Here is a 14,761-nt window from a genome sequence, read left to right on the forward strand (position 1 = left end):
GATGTTCTCATTTACTTAAAGCTGCACATTAGTCATTAACTATACTGACTTTCTCTGAAATGAGTGTATTTAGATCATTCCCCGTCAGACACTAGAGTTACATAAAAGAGGGGTAGGCGATTTATGAGTTACAACTAATAGTCAACGAAACTTCATCAGCAAGGATAACCTTCACTTAGTTTCAACAGCCAGTGCCACTGTTAGCCTGTACTTGTGACACAAAAATGGTTTATGACCAAAAGTACTCAAGTTCTCATCGGACTACATTTCCAGCGATCACATTATTGGATTATTCTGTCTATACAGATATAAAGGAATGTACACGTTAGAGGGGAATACTGTATTCCCACCGCTAAATTCTTTGAGGAGGAAATTTTTCTAAGTATATTACCAACCTTTCTTTTTGTCCCTCTGTTTACTCTGCCCTAGGAAGGGGAGTGATTTGATCAGTAAATCTGGGAAGGCTCAGTCTTGTCCTTCTTTCTCTTGGAAAGAAGCTGCCTGAAGGGAAAAAACTACCTCTGCTCCTTTGCCAGGAGCAGCTTCTTTCTCCCTTTAAAAAAAGGGCCTGTCCCAGCTCAATGTTGCCTACGTCTAGATTCGCACTCTCATCATGGGGGCTTTGTGAGCAAGCCCATTTGGCTCACACTAAACTGTTCTCCAACTTGTCTTTTATAAAAAATAAAGTTTTTTTTTGATTACCACCCAAAGTCAAACCTCCTTCCGTTACCATATTTTACCCATTTACCCTTCACTACCACGATATAACATACAGATGACGTATTACAGAATTGTACACACGAAACCCAAATAATTTTATTAACCAGTGGCACCCCAATGTATTTAATTAAAACACACAGGGGATATTTTTGACCTTCACATTCTTTGCTTTACTTTTCAATTTGCTTAGAACATAGCCAGGGGAGAGCAAACTCATTTCATTGTGTCATGCAGCCCTCCGATCGGAAAGTTCGACATCCTTGCTGAATTCTCTGTCACCAAAAAGCTTTGAGCCCACACTAACTAAAACCGCCAAATCCAACAAATTCCATCACGAGCTTTCAGAGTTTCTAATCAAGCCCCTGTGTTTTCCTCCAATGAAAAGAATTGAAGATACTTCTTTGCAATTTCAGAAAGTAGTTTTTATAAAGAACACCTTAGGCTATTAGGCTATCATTTGGATCTTTCTAAGCTTACTATTGAACCTGATGCTGCACACTGAGGAAGAAAACTTGAATTCTTTTAGTGCAAAAAGGCCTACAAACTCTACTATGTTAATAGGTAGATTTTGAAAGTTCATTTGATATGTGATCAGTTCCTGAAGAAACAAACTTTTAGACAATCTGTTACCCTAGGCAGGCAAATAACTCATTATGCACATATGACAGTTCTGGGTACACTTACCTCTGCTGTGTGCTTTGCCAAGTTCCCCACAATGACAATGACCTTCCCTTTGAAGCTCTGGAGCGTAGTGGTGTAAGGGCCCGGGATAAGCTCCCCTTCGGCAGTGAATGCAGCGTTGAATGGAATGTTGATGCTTCCTGAAATGTGACCCCGAATAAAACTAAGAAGGAAAGTTTAAGGAAAACATTTGTTTGTGTGCAAACTTGATTGTGAGAGAGAGGTAATTGATTCCCAGAAGATAATACTGTTAAAATCAAACACAAAGAGAGACCAGACTTGAAAATGCCCTCAGCACATAAAACCGCTTTAGTCAGACAAGTAAAGCTTAATTTAGCTTATTTTCCAAGACAAATGAGGCTGACGTGACCTGGGTCACTTCTTGCTTATGTTGCTGAAAAACGTAAGTGAAACTTAAATTGTTCCCGTGAATAGATATGAGGTAATCACTAACTAATTCTCTCTTTTTAAAGAAAATTCTAATACTGTGACCAATAAACAGTCTCTGCCTCCACACTGTGTAAGCTGCTTTACAACAAGCCGCCTCGGGGCCTCATTGGATGTTTTGGTGTGAGTGCTCTCGGTTTGCAAACTGTCTTTTGGAGTGTGCAAAATAAACTTTTACCAATTATTACTTCGGTCATTCATTGGTTTGATTTCGGAACTTCTGACAGTTCTGAACATCTTCCATGTTCACATGATTATTTTATAGAAATGAAATAAGGCACCTATAAGCAAAAAAAAAAAAGTTAAACATGAAATTGTAGTGGAAGACGACTGGCCAAAGATGTAAAGCGTTTCCAGATTAGGGGACGCACTGTGAAAGTCAGGAGGCGGCAAATCCATGGCAGTCGCGTGGGCTGCATAATAATCATGCCGTTAAGCTCATCACCGCTGTGATTGCTTTAAAGCTCTGACAGTAATACAGCCAAGCAGCTATTCTCAGATGTAATTTGACACTGCAAAAGCCTAGCTACTCTGGCCGAGCCATTACTAAATGAGACTCTATTTAGAATTGTTAAAGGTCGTCAGCACTGGTTGCAAACACTTCTGCTGTTGGCTTATTTCTCAAGTAAACCTACCTGACATTTCCACTCTTTTCCATGTTGTGGTCTCTCAAGGGAGTGACGTTTACTATATTTGTACTTTAGAGGGTTCTGATGGTTTCACTGGCTATAACTTCTAATTTTGGAATGAAAAGCATATATTAGCTTGAAACATTTAGAAATATCTTAAGATCTTAAATACACACACACATATATACCCTCCTACGCAATTATAAAAAGTACAATAAAAGAGTACAGTTAAAAAGATGCTTATTCATAAGAGTCTATAGAGGAAGGAATTCTTAAGTTTTATTTTTCATCAAACAACTATTCAAATAAACAAAATAACACCTGTAAAATCTGTTCTAAAGGAGATATATATGATGCTTTTATAGGATATATATCCATTTGGGGAGGACAGAGGAGGTTTTCACTGAGAAAGTAAGTGATGGCTGAGTTAAAATTTGAAGAACCAATACAAGTTAATTGGGTAAAGGGATGGAATGGGGACAGAAGAACTATGAGGCTCCTGTTCTCAAGAATAATGGGACAATTTGACCACATGCTTTATTCCTAAAAATTTTTTAGTCAGCAGCTTCTTCCTTATTTTTTCTTTAAAGAAAAGCATTTGGTATTAATAAAAGACTATAAAAAGTTCTGCAAATGAGAAGAGACAGAATAAACATCAGCATTCAGTGTACATTGTTTAGTTAGAGTCTTCTAGAATGGACCCAATTTATGATCATGGGCAGACTGTCCTTGGATTGCATCAGCACTGGTTTCTCAAACATTTGCAATTGTTCATTATCCTCAACTGTAGTTCTCATGACCAGTAACGACTTTGTTCTCAGCATATAATGACCCTGGCAGTACTTTTATTTCAGTAAGAACACATCTTACAATGAAGATTTTTGATACCACAAAGAACCTAACAACTCAAATATTTTCAGCGAATGTATATACATCTGCCCATCTGAATCAATTGCCAGAGGATTTCTGTTTATCAAACAGCCTTTATCAACTGTGAACATTTTTTTTTTAGTGTTTTTACAGTAGCAAAAAAAATACAAGCCTATCTTGGTCAAATACTATAGCAGACATGTTTGGTCCCCACTGCCCTGCTTTCTTGCTGAAAGGGGCTGACTGCTGATCGGATGAATGGGTGAGTCTCGGTTGTCAGGTTCGTATCAGATGATCCTGCCACAATCAGGAGTGACAGCACGGTAGGGAGGGACAGGGTGACGGCATATCTGATGTAGGCTGAGCCAATCAGGTTCTCTCCGTATTAAGAAATGAAGATAAAATACAATGCTCAGACTGTATCAAGCTTTATAAGCTAAAGTAACATTTGAGTGTCTTCTACATACAATTTGTTCAGCCACATGTTAGAAATTTGGTGACTATGGAATAGAAGTTGCTATAAAAACATAAAGGCATCTAGTTATTACAGCAGTCATCTGGCCAGGTGTTTGAAGAGAGCTGTTTCCTGCCCCGGGAGAGCACTCTGTGGTATACGCTAGTCAGCGTTTTTCTCTCGTAACTGGTGACCTTACTCTGCTGCAGTAAGCCGTTCCCCAGCCCCAACACTACTACTCACCTCAACATTCCATTTGGCAGGTATTACCAAAAGCATTCAAGTGTGTGCTTGTAATAAAGATAAATTTTCACATTAAACAAAATCTGGTAGCCCAGTGTACAGACAGATCAGAAAAAGTACTTTAAAATTTTGGGTGACAGAAGCTGGATTATCAGAACAGTTAAGGATGATGTGTGTTGTTTTCTAGGTGTCTCAAATATGAAGACTTTCCTGTATTTCTAAGTCAGTCTCCGTAACAATGCTGCCAGTGCACGCATCATAGTTTAATCAAGCAGACAGAATAAACAGCAGTCCGAAGAATAACACAGGTATACTGTATAGGTAAGTTACATAGGTAAGTGTTCATATTCTAGAAAGTTTCTTTACAAAAAGATTTTAAAATTCCTTTAAACTATTTCATGGCTGAAAATTTAACTAGAAACAATCTCATGTTTTCCTAAATCCTAAAAGAACACAGCATTTTCATTGTGTACCATACTTCGTAACATTATACTTCTGTATACAAAGCATACTAGCATTTCACCAGACCACTTATGAAGTTATCACACCTTTATGTTGACTTGTTTGTTTGCTATGTTAACTAATTATAACGAGTAAAATAGAGCCAGCCCGAAGTAGAGGCTAAACCTTTAGACTATCAATAGCCACAAGGAAATATGGAAGGAAATATGGGATTAAGCCCATGGTTTCCGCTTATATCATGTAACTAAATAGCTTTAATTGATGTAAAAATTGTATCTTTAGGTAGCATCATTTTCCCCTTGCTCAGTCCACTGCTGCTTTCTCTGAATAGCATCGTCATCCACCAAAGCAGTCTAAAAGTTCAGTATGACTTCGCATCAGTGGCAACACCTGACGCTCTCCCGCACTAATGAATCCCAGCCTCCCATCTCTCTACTCCCATAGCTACTCTCCCGCTTCAGATCCCCACTGCCTTGAGTTCAGACTATTGCAGCAGTTTCTGTTTTCTCCAGCTCTCATCTTTTCCCCTGGAAATCCATTTTACTGGATTAAAACTTTAAAACAAAGTTCTGATGATCACAGAACAACAGGTTTTTCAACCTGCTGAACAACATTCCATGGCGGCCTATAAGGCAGTGCCCAGATTTCTCAGTTCCGCTCTCATGAATATGGGCCCAACTACTTCCATTCCAACGAAACTGAATCACATACTGTTTCCAGTGTATGTTCTACCTAGCTCCTATAGTCTTCTCTACTTGAATACCTTTCCCCCATATTTTTGAGGTTTCCTCTATGAAAGTTTCTCTTCCCGCAGCATCTGTACGCCTCTCATGGCAGCCTCTCGACCTTGTATAAAACACACTACTGTGCTTGACTCCCACCGAGACTTCAAACCACTTACAGGGTCTGTCTTTATCTCGTCTATGAAACTCTTGCAATGCTGAATACAGTGCCTAGAATACGTCTTACCTATTTGCTGAGCAAATCAGTTTCAGAATTGTGCCAAACCTAGAACAACTCGTGCCAGTGGCAAATGTGTTACATGCCTCCCACCCTCATAGCTAGTGGCACTGCTACCTATCAATACACAGTATAAGAAAAGGGAAAGAAACAGCAACAACAATTATTTCTCTGGATTTTCTGCAGCACAGGTACTGACCCAAAGGGTTCAGTAACACTGGTTTATTTGAGGGCACATCTACAGTCCCCACTCTTTGTGCTGTGAATATGAAGGGATGTTTACGTACATCCAATCTCTGGGTGATTCCATTCTTCCAGTCCCGCCTGCACAGGACCTCTTCACCCAGGCCTCCGCCACACTGCACTGATCTTTCTAAAATGCACATCTGAGCATGCCATTTACCTGATCAAAATTCTTCATATTTTCTTATAGTCTTTGGAATAAAACCCAAACTTCTTACCTGACATTCTAATGAAGCTGCCTTTGTCTCCTCTAGCCCCATGTCCCACGCTCACACGTCCCAGACATCACATGCAGAGTCCTGGTGATTCACTGCAGGTGTCCTCCCCACCCTCCCTGTGCACCAGGGCCACTTGTGTTCAGTCTGAAAAGTCCTCTCTCTCTTCATTGCTCAGGTAGCTTCTACTTGTCCTTCAAGACCCATCTCAGGCACCACCTGGCTTAGGTGGCCATCCTTACAGTCTGGTGGCCTTCTGGGTACACCTCAGACACAGACCATTTCACATTGTGTTATAATTATCTATTTAATGTCTGTCTTGGCCACAGGACTGTGAGCTCTTGGTGGGCAGGGGTTCTGATTTAACTCTGTTTCTTCAATGGCAAAGGAGGTCCTCAAATAGGCTGGCTGACAAATGAGACTGTATGGCACTCAGGACCTGGGTCTCAGAGCAAGTGGGAGCTCTTCAACAGTAAATAGACTGCTCACAGCTAACGATTAATCCAGACAGAGGAGACACTCCTCAGGACTGGCTGCCATAAATGCCCACATTATTCCAGATCCATTCGGATAAGGGAGTAAATACAACGTGGGAGAAATTTTAATTCTGGTGGTTTAAACCTAGAGACAAATGGGATGGAAAAAAACACCTCATGAAACGTCCTTTATTATCTATCCTGCTCTGCACACAAGCATCTCTTAGATATGCTGAAGAAACTTAAAAAAATTAATCCTTCAGGATACAGAGACGAGAACAGTACTAGCATTCCTAAGGATGAAATACATGGTATAATAATGAAAGCAACTGAGTTTGTGTGTTTTTCATAAAAATATTTAGGCCTGAGATGGTCTTTCCTATAACTTCCAACATAAAATAAAAGGTAAGAGTTTTGCAAATAAAGCTGCAAAAACAGCCTTGACTTCAAGCAAATGAGAGTGACATTTCTCCAAAATATTCGTTTACAGATAATACCAGTTAGACCACATGTTTACATGACTGGCACCACTCTTAACATGAACTCCAAGAAGTCTGAAACTCAAAATATTTAGAACTATTCAAGAAAGCAACAGTTTGGCTGTGTATTATCTTTGCAACTATCAACATTATTTATGGAATTTATGCCACTGCATGGGAAACGTTTTCTTTTGCTTCTTTTTATATAATTACATATTGTTTGTTCTGAAATCCCAGTAATGTGCTGAAGAACAAACATAACTGACTTAACGTTACCTAGATTAACATTTCATATTTTTTCTTATAAAAACAAAGATATGATTTCAGCAGAAACTTTGCTATTTAACCTCTTTGATATAAGCTGTTCAGCTCTAATATTAAGAATTAAGACTAGATTATCTCTATGGTTCATTGTTCTAAATTTGGGACTATTCTCTACTTCCGGGGCTGACGCCCGTCATGCCCTCCAGCTTTCCTTTTCTGCGCTCCCCACCCTCACTCGCGCCCGCCAGGTCAGTGGTGCTTTCTGAAGACTGTTGCTACACACCTCTTCAGCTGCAATCGCAAAACCTGATAATAGATTAAAATACTACCTCTTGCAGGGTATTTGTATTTTAATTGGGAATAAGTATATTACAAGCTCAATGACTGAGCTGTGGCAGAATTCCAGGTGATGGGGCTCAGGACATGCTATCCCCGAACAGAGCATCTTGGCTTACTGAATATTTTAAACTGTAGGAATTGAGAAATGACATGTGCGGAAAGGACTGTCTGATCTTCCCCTGAATCAGGTCCTAAAACCTGCAACTGAGACGTGCCCTCCGCGTACCAGAGCATAGGAACATTCTCATCACCGAGACGGGGGATACTGAGAGACCCGAATGCACAGGCCTTGTAAGTTTCCCCTGGTTTGACCACACGCAGCCTGTACCACTTTTGCCCTATCCCATTTTTCCAGGGCCGTCCACTCTTCATTCAACCTGCACAAAAACACTCAGATTGAAGCACTTCTTCAGGTCTGCAATTACTTATGAAGGTGCCCGTGTTCCATACAACTTCTATTAAATACATTTGTATGCTTTGCTCTTGTTAACTTGTCTTCTGTTACAGGGGCCCCAGCCAAGAGCTTAGAAGAAGGTGGGAAAAAGATTTCCCTTCCCTACATACAAAGGAAGGGTCAAGGGGGTAGATAATAAGATGGTCCTTTAAGTTCATTGGCATACAGTAACTTACTTTGCTGAAGGGTAAAATTGCCTTCATCCCCTTCACAAACAATCATTTCAATTATTTTACAGAGGTAAAAAAAAAGATGAGATGAAACTGAATTTTAGACTTCAATCTCCTGAAAGCACAAAGTAGAAAAGCAAAATTTTCACCTATATGAAAATGTAAGAATTCTGTTAGATAAGGTTTTCCTGTTTAAAAATCTACAAAAGCAAAATAGACCTTTCCTTTGGTGTTACAGAGTTGCTATCCCCGCCCCATCCCCACTGCATAGAACTACATTTTGTTGGCAAGGGAAGTATAAAATTATTTTAAAAATATATTAGTATTAAATATCTATTCATTACTTAAACAAAACCCCCAGAGTTTAATTGCAAATATTTACCTTGGTCAGAATTAAGATATATTCTATAAAAATGATTCCTTTAAAAAATATTGTGAGGATTCCAACAGGCTTCAATTTGTTAAGTTTTAAAACACAAGCATCTTGGTGATAGTTTTGGAGAAAATTTAATACAATTTTTTTGAATGGATTAAATAGTATAAGTTGTCATTACAGTAGGGAAAAAGCATTTCTAATGCTTCCTCCCGCACAGTGTTCCAACTTCGCTGTCCAAAATTTAAAATGGTTCAGTGTTCCTTGAATCTGCGCGTCTGTCAGTACAAAGACAACTGTTGGTAGGTCGTTCACTTGGGATTAGGCTCCCTATATATTCAGCACTCAGTCATAGCTGTTTGTAAGGTATGAAGAAATGGGTATAGTTTCGAGTCAATACATGTCTCATTCAGTCATTAGTTTATAGGAATTCTTTTGTTTCAGTCTTGTTAGTGCACAACAGCCCACGCAGGAACCAAACGGCTGCTTGCATAAAGCCGAGGAGCAGGAGCTTGGACCTACCAGCTGGCAGTTATTTGGCCTTGGTCAAGTGGCTTAGTCTTTTTAAGCTTCAGTTTCTTCATCAGTAAAATAGAGATATTAACAGTATCTACATGTTAGGGCTAGCAACATGCTTGGCACAGAGTGAGAGCTTAGTGGTAGTATTATTAGAAATCAGGACCAGTAAGGCCTAACACTGCACCATATACATTTGCATTTTCAACAGGGAAATAAACAGTCTTCAGTCAACAGCATAAATCCCTAATTGTGGATTTTCAGGAATTAGTGACTGTAGGTATCGCAGACTTAATGGCATGTTAGTAAATCACAGTATGGAGATTTCTGACCGTAGCATACCATCTCCATAACTTGATTGCCTCTGACTTCACCTATTTCTTCACTGGTCTCCTTGCTGGTCCAAAATAGCCAAGCATGTTCATACACCAGGATCTTTGCTCTCGCAGTTCCTCTGCCTAGAAGGTGCCTCCCCATATCGTGTGTAGCCTGCCTCTTTACACCATTCAGCTCTGCTAAAATATCCCCTTTCCGCAGAGGCTTTCTCTGAGTACTTTATAAATCTACTTTTCTCTGTTCTTTGCCATGCTTTATTTTTATGTATAGCACTTATTGCTATTAAAGATCATATGGTCAATATATTTATCTACCTCTCCAATTAAAATGTAATTTCTATGACTGCAAGGAATTTGTCATTTGTCCACAACAAATCTTCAAAATCTAGTACACTAATTCCAGGCTAGCACATACTCAGACAGCCAGTCTATATATGTTGAATGAATGAAGGGTAGGTTAGATAAATGCTTCTAGCTCTAAATTCTGATTCTCCCGACTTCTTGTAAATACTGTCTTGCATCTGGGTTTAAAAGAAGAAAGGCCTCAGAAGTCACTGGATCACTTACAGAGTGCAAAAGGGCTTACATGTTGCCAACGGTCTCTTTATGTTGTAACATTGAGGGTACAGGCAAGAGAGCGTAGGGCGCTATGTCTGCCAGCCTGCCCTTTTCCTTGTATCTGTGTTTTCTGGGTACTTTCTAAGTGCCACTCTGGGGCTGGGGCTACACAGATTAAAATGCCGTGAGCACCATCTGCACCCTCCTTCTCTTAACCGGAGATTACCTGCTTGCTGATGTGTTGTTTGTACCACTCATTTGGCACTTAAAATACATATGTCTTTACTGTTCATTTATCTTCCAGATAAAATATTTTAATGTTTTATATTCTTAATACTAAAAGCAATCTAATGAATAGAACTATATATACCTTCTCCTAAAAAATATCCATAGCACTATAGGAGAGTAATATTTACTGGTTGCTATTGATGATATCTAAAAAATCAAATATCACCTTCTAACACATTAATTTGAAGCAATACATTTATGAATCTCTTCATTACTATGCACAACTTTCTCCCTGCCTTTAACTCCTTGAGAACAGACTTTCAGATTAAGGCAGTAAGAAAGACATGTTACTTATTTCTTCATAATATGATCAAATGCAACAAAAGAGATTATGACAGGTCTGTGAGTTTTCCAGCCTTGGAAGGCAGTTTAGATGCCTCAGTCAAAGGGGATCTTAGAAGCCACAGCTCTCCACTCCTCACTGTGTTCCTGATACTAGAAGAGACCCAATGACAACTAATGAGTCTTGGAAAAGAGTTTAAGCTTGTGGATTCTTTCAAAGCACCATAACTGATACACAGGTACAACATTTGGTATTTAGAGGTGGAAAAGAAGTGGATATGTGGTAAAATAAGAGGACGCAAGAGAGAAAAAGTCAGGAACGCTGTTAGTACAAATGGCCCACCTTTAAGAATACCTTGGTTTTAAAGCAGGCTTTCAAAGGGGGATTAAAAAATTTCCGAAGTTGGATCCTTTGGGAGGATCATGAAAGATAAGCAACTTTATTTTCTTTTCTTCGTTCCCTTTGGCCACTTCCCACCCCCGCCACCAAGTGGCACAGAGCAGTACTGATTTTCTCCATTTAGCTTGCAGCTGCAGACAGTAAAACCACCAACCCAGGTCTCTGCCTAGTTACAATCTGGAGTCAAGTATCGTGGGATGACACAAAGGCACTCCTTCATCAGGTGACTCACCCACACTCATCAGAGAACGATGTTCAGGCTAGCAGAAAATAAGGCGAAAATAAGGAAGTATCAATTAAAAACATCAGGCTATGAGGTTTGGAAAACCTTGGGCTAAATGTTGCTTTCATATTGTGTGCATTTTTTAATTTCAAATAGGTAATTATTTGAAAGAAAATATCACAAGAGTGATGTACGCACAAACTCTTTTAATTATTTTGTAATAGTTTCTAAAGTTAAAATTAAGGTACTACGCTATAATGCTATGCTTTTGATGGTTTTGTTAGAGGCTATGAATAAAGTTCAACCAAAAGAAACATAAGTTGGAAAGTTGAAAACTGAAAGTATTTTAAGCCCTTGAAGGTAACAGATAAGAACTTCTAGACCAGGGGTCCCTGACCAGTCAACTGGAATTCAGTGCTTCTTTTGGGAGTCAGTCCACTCACCTACTCTGCTGAGGAGATTCCAGTATCCCTGAAGCCCTAACACCCAGGGACATGAACACATACACTCTTTCCAAACTTGGGGGCCTCACAGTTTAAGTAACTTTTCACAATAAGATGGGGATATGTCATTTGAATTAGTGGGCTCTCAAATTTATTCTCAGTAATCAAAGATTCTATGAATTGCTTCAGGAATTCTGTAAATGCATGGTTTGAATTTCATTTCAAAAATTGTGATTAAAATATGCACATGAAAATTATATTCCAATTTTAGCATATAAAACAACCCACCTGCTAACCCTCATTTAATCATGTGGTTCTCATTTATACATGTACAGTAAACACTATACATGTTAACTTATGGAGAAAATTAATTATAAAACATCTTCCTTTTTATTTTATATATTGAGTTTCAAAGAAAAACTTTATTTTATTTAAAATACCTTGCTTCTCTTAACCAGAGATGACTTAAAAAAGAGATTATTTCAAAAAAGAGATTTAAAAAACTTTGAAAAATCTAACAGATGATAAAAATATAAGGAGAAAGATTGAACTGTTACTATTTTATACCTATTTATACTTTAATGCCAAGCAAAATCACCAGAAATTATGGCACATTTAATATCAGTGGAAAATACTTTTAACATGTTCTCCATAAGCCGATATTTTGAAAATTGTAATAAATGCAAGTTTAATGTTGAGATCTGGAAAACTCTCTAGCCTATGAGGTAGACCAGGTAAATACTTCTCATCTTTGCTAAAATTTCATCTAGAACAAGAAGGATTCAAATGCCCCAAGAACAGCAATATACACCAGAGAAACATGAAAAACAAGAAAATATCCCAACATTCTGGTTTTGTTTGGAAAACATTTTAAAGTCTCTGGAATGTAATATTATCTTATGAAACATTATACAGGTCTATTCTGGAGCCCAGTATGAGAGTTACTTAGCTGTCTGAATTCAGATGAATCCTAGATATGTTCACCGTTTTTAACCACATGCCCTTTAAAGAAGGCAGCACCGCCCTTTAAACCGCATGTGCAAAGGATACTCTTCACTATTCCGGATGTCCACTACCAGGAGCTTTGGTTTGCTGGCCTTTGTCTTCTTGGTGGGTGTTTTGAAGTGGCCTGTCACTGTGAGCTCACACAAATCAATCAGGTCCTCTGCTGAAATCCGGGGTGAAACTTCTGACTTTAGGTCATTTAATGGGATGGCTTCTCTTGACTGAAAGAAATGTACAAATAACACAAATATTGAGAATAATACAGAGATAACTGGAAGCAGTATAAAATGTCTAAATATCAATCACTATAGTTACATGGGAGAACAGGAAATCATCTCATAGTCTACTGTGTGACTGTGTCCCTTACTGCTGGAGTTTACTTCTTTATGGGTCACACATACAGGAAAACATTATTCTTTTGTCTACCACGAGCTCGTAGTTCAAATGTGAGAGAAACAGGTGAGAAAGATTTTTACTTATGCAAGTGCTATGTATCTTTAAAAGCTGCTCTTTTAAGCACATTTACTTTTTTTAAGTATAATTATAGTTGTTATGAATTATTAATTAATGTTATGCATTAATTACAAGCTCTGGTAATATGAGAAATTGCATTGTAATGTAACTCAGTATTCATACTGATTAAAGATACTAGTTCTAATATATGCATTCAAATTTTATAACCTAATTTATATTATATATAAATGGTTGGCTGGAAATTAGATTGTCAGAGATGAATACAGAGCAACATAATGATTTCTTGGGATAGTAAACCAAATTGAGAGTTATGGACAAAAAAGGAGCTATACCTGATGAGCTCAGGGGAGGCCTGCATGGTGGCCTCACAAGCTCAGAGACTTAAAGTAACCACACAGGATCGATCGTGTGAACATAAAAATTCCTAACTAAAAGCAAGTCACGGCAGGTAGGCATGTCCTAGGCCAGTATCTTCCTTGACAAAGGTCAATCTTTACCTTAACTAAACCTGTATACTGTCTTTTTTGCATCTATGATAACACGTCTTTGAAATATCTGGGTAATCCACTTTTTTCCAGACCTTTCAGAGCACAACCTCCCACCAGATCATGGAACCCCTCATTGTTAACTTGTTCTCCAGCATACCACTTGTATGTGCTGTAAATATTGTTAACTGTCCTATACCCACAAATGAATATGTGTCTGTTTTTATTCTATACCCATTCACAGAGATTTCTCCGCTTTGCTTTCTCCTGCCTCCCTAATTGACGGCCACCAATGAATTTCATGTAACCCTTCTTATGTCTCCTCCTTTGATTCCAATGTATAAAATAAGGTGCAAAACTGTCATTCTCTGGAGCATTTTCTCAATCTGTCGAGATTTTGCTTCCTGGCAATGGTCGTCAATTTGGGTCAAATAAACTTATAAAAATTCTCTAGCAGGAGTCCCAAAGAAGTTGGAGCCAAGAAAGCACACACCAAGGCACATCATTATTTCTACACATCATAATTACATTACCAAGATTAAAGATAAGGAGAGAATCTTATAAGCAGCAAGAGAAAAGGATACAGTTACCTACAAAGGAGTTCCCATAAGACTGTCAGCTGATTTCTCAAAAGAAACCTTACAGGCAAGAAGGGGCTGGAAAGAAGTATTCAAAGTCATGAAAGGCATGACTCTATCCAGCAAAACTATCATTTAGAATGGAAGGGCAGATAAAATGTTTCCCAGATAAGGTCAAGTTAAAGGAACTCATCATCACCAAGCCCTTATTATATGACATGTTAAAAGGACTTAGATCTAAGAAAAAGAAGATAAAAAATATGAACACTAAAAGGACAACAAACTAACAACTATCAACAACCGAACCTAAAAAATAAAAACAAAACTAAGCAAACAACTAGAACAGGAACAGAATCACAGAAATGGAGATCTCAGGGAGGGTTATCCATGGGGGAGTGGGAGGGAGAGAGAGGAGGAAAAGGTAAAGAGAATAAGTAGCATACATGGTAGGTAGAAAATAGACAGGGGGAGGGTAAGAATAGTATAGGAAATGTAGAAGCCAAAGTACTTATATGTATGACCCATGGACATGAACTAAAGGGGGGGGTGCTGGTGAGAGGGGGTGTGCAGGGCAGAGGGGAGTAAAGGGGGGGAAATAGGACAACTGTAATAGCATAATCAATAAAATATATTAAAAAATAAAAATAAAAATACAGAATGTAGTTTTTCTTTTATTAGGCAGCTTTATATGCAAC

The 14,761-nt window shown here is 38.5% G+C and overlaps 1 protein-coding gene across 5 annotated transcripts in view; it reads right to left on the bottom strand.

Annotated features, from left to right (window-relative positions):
• Window positions 1–14,761, bottom strand: part of TBCK (TBC1 domain containing kinase) — a 196,666-nt gene that overhangs the window by 21,689 nt on the left and 160,216 nt on the right. For all 5 annotated transcript variants that reach the window (XM_024574746.3, XM_024574745.3, XM_053922135.1 and 2 more), the window contains 2 exons: window positions 12,575–12,750; window positions 1,405–1,564 (listed from right to left, as the gene is read on the bottom strand). In XM_024574746.3, coding sequence (XP_024430514.2) covers window positions 1,405–1,564; window positions 12,575–12,750 — 336 coding nt within the window. The remainder of the gene's footprint in view (window positions 1–1,404; window positions 1,565–12,574; window positions 12,751–14,761) is intronic.

This window comes from Desmodus rotundus, chromosome 4, assembly GCF_022682495.2.
Source record: "Desmodus rotundus isolate HL8 chromosome 4, HLdesRot8A.1, whole genome shotgun sequence".
Classification (NCBI taxonomy): Eukaryota; Metazoa; Chordata; class Mammalia; order Chiroptera; family Phyllostomidae; genus Desmodus; species Desmodus rotundus.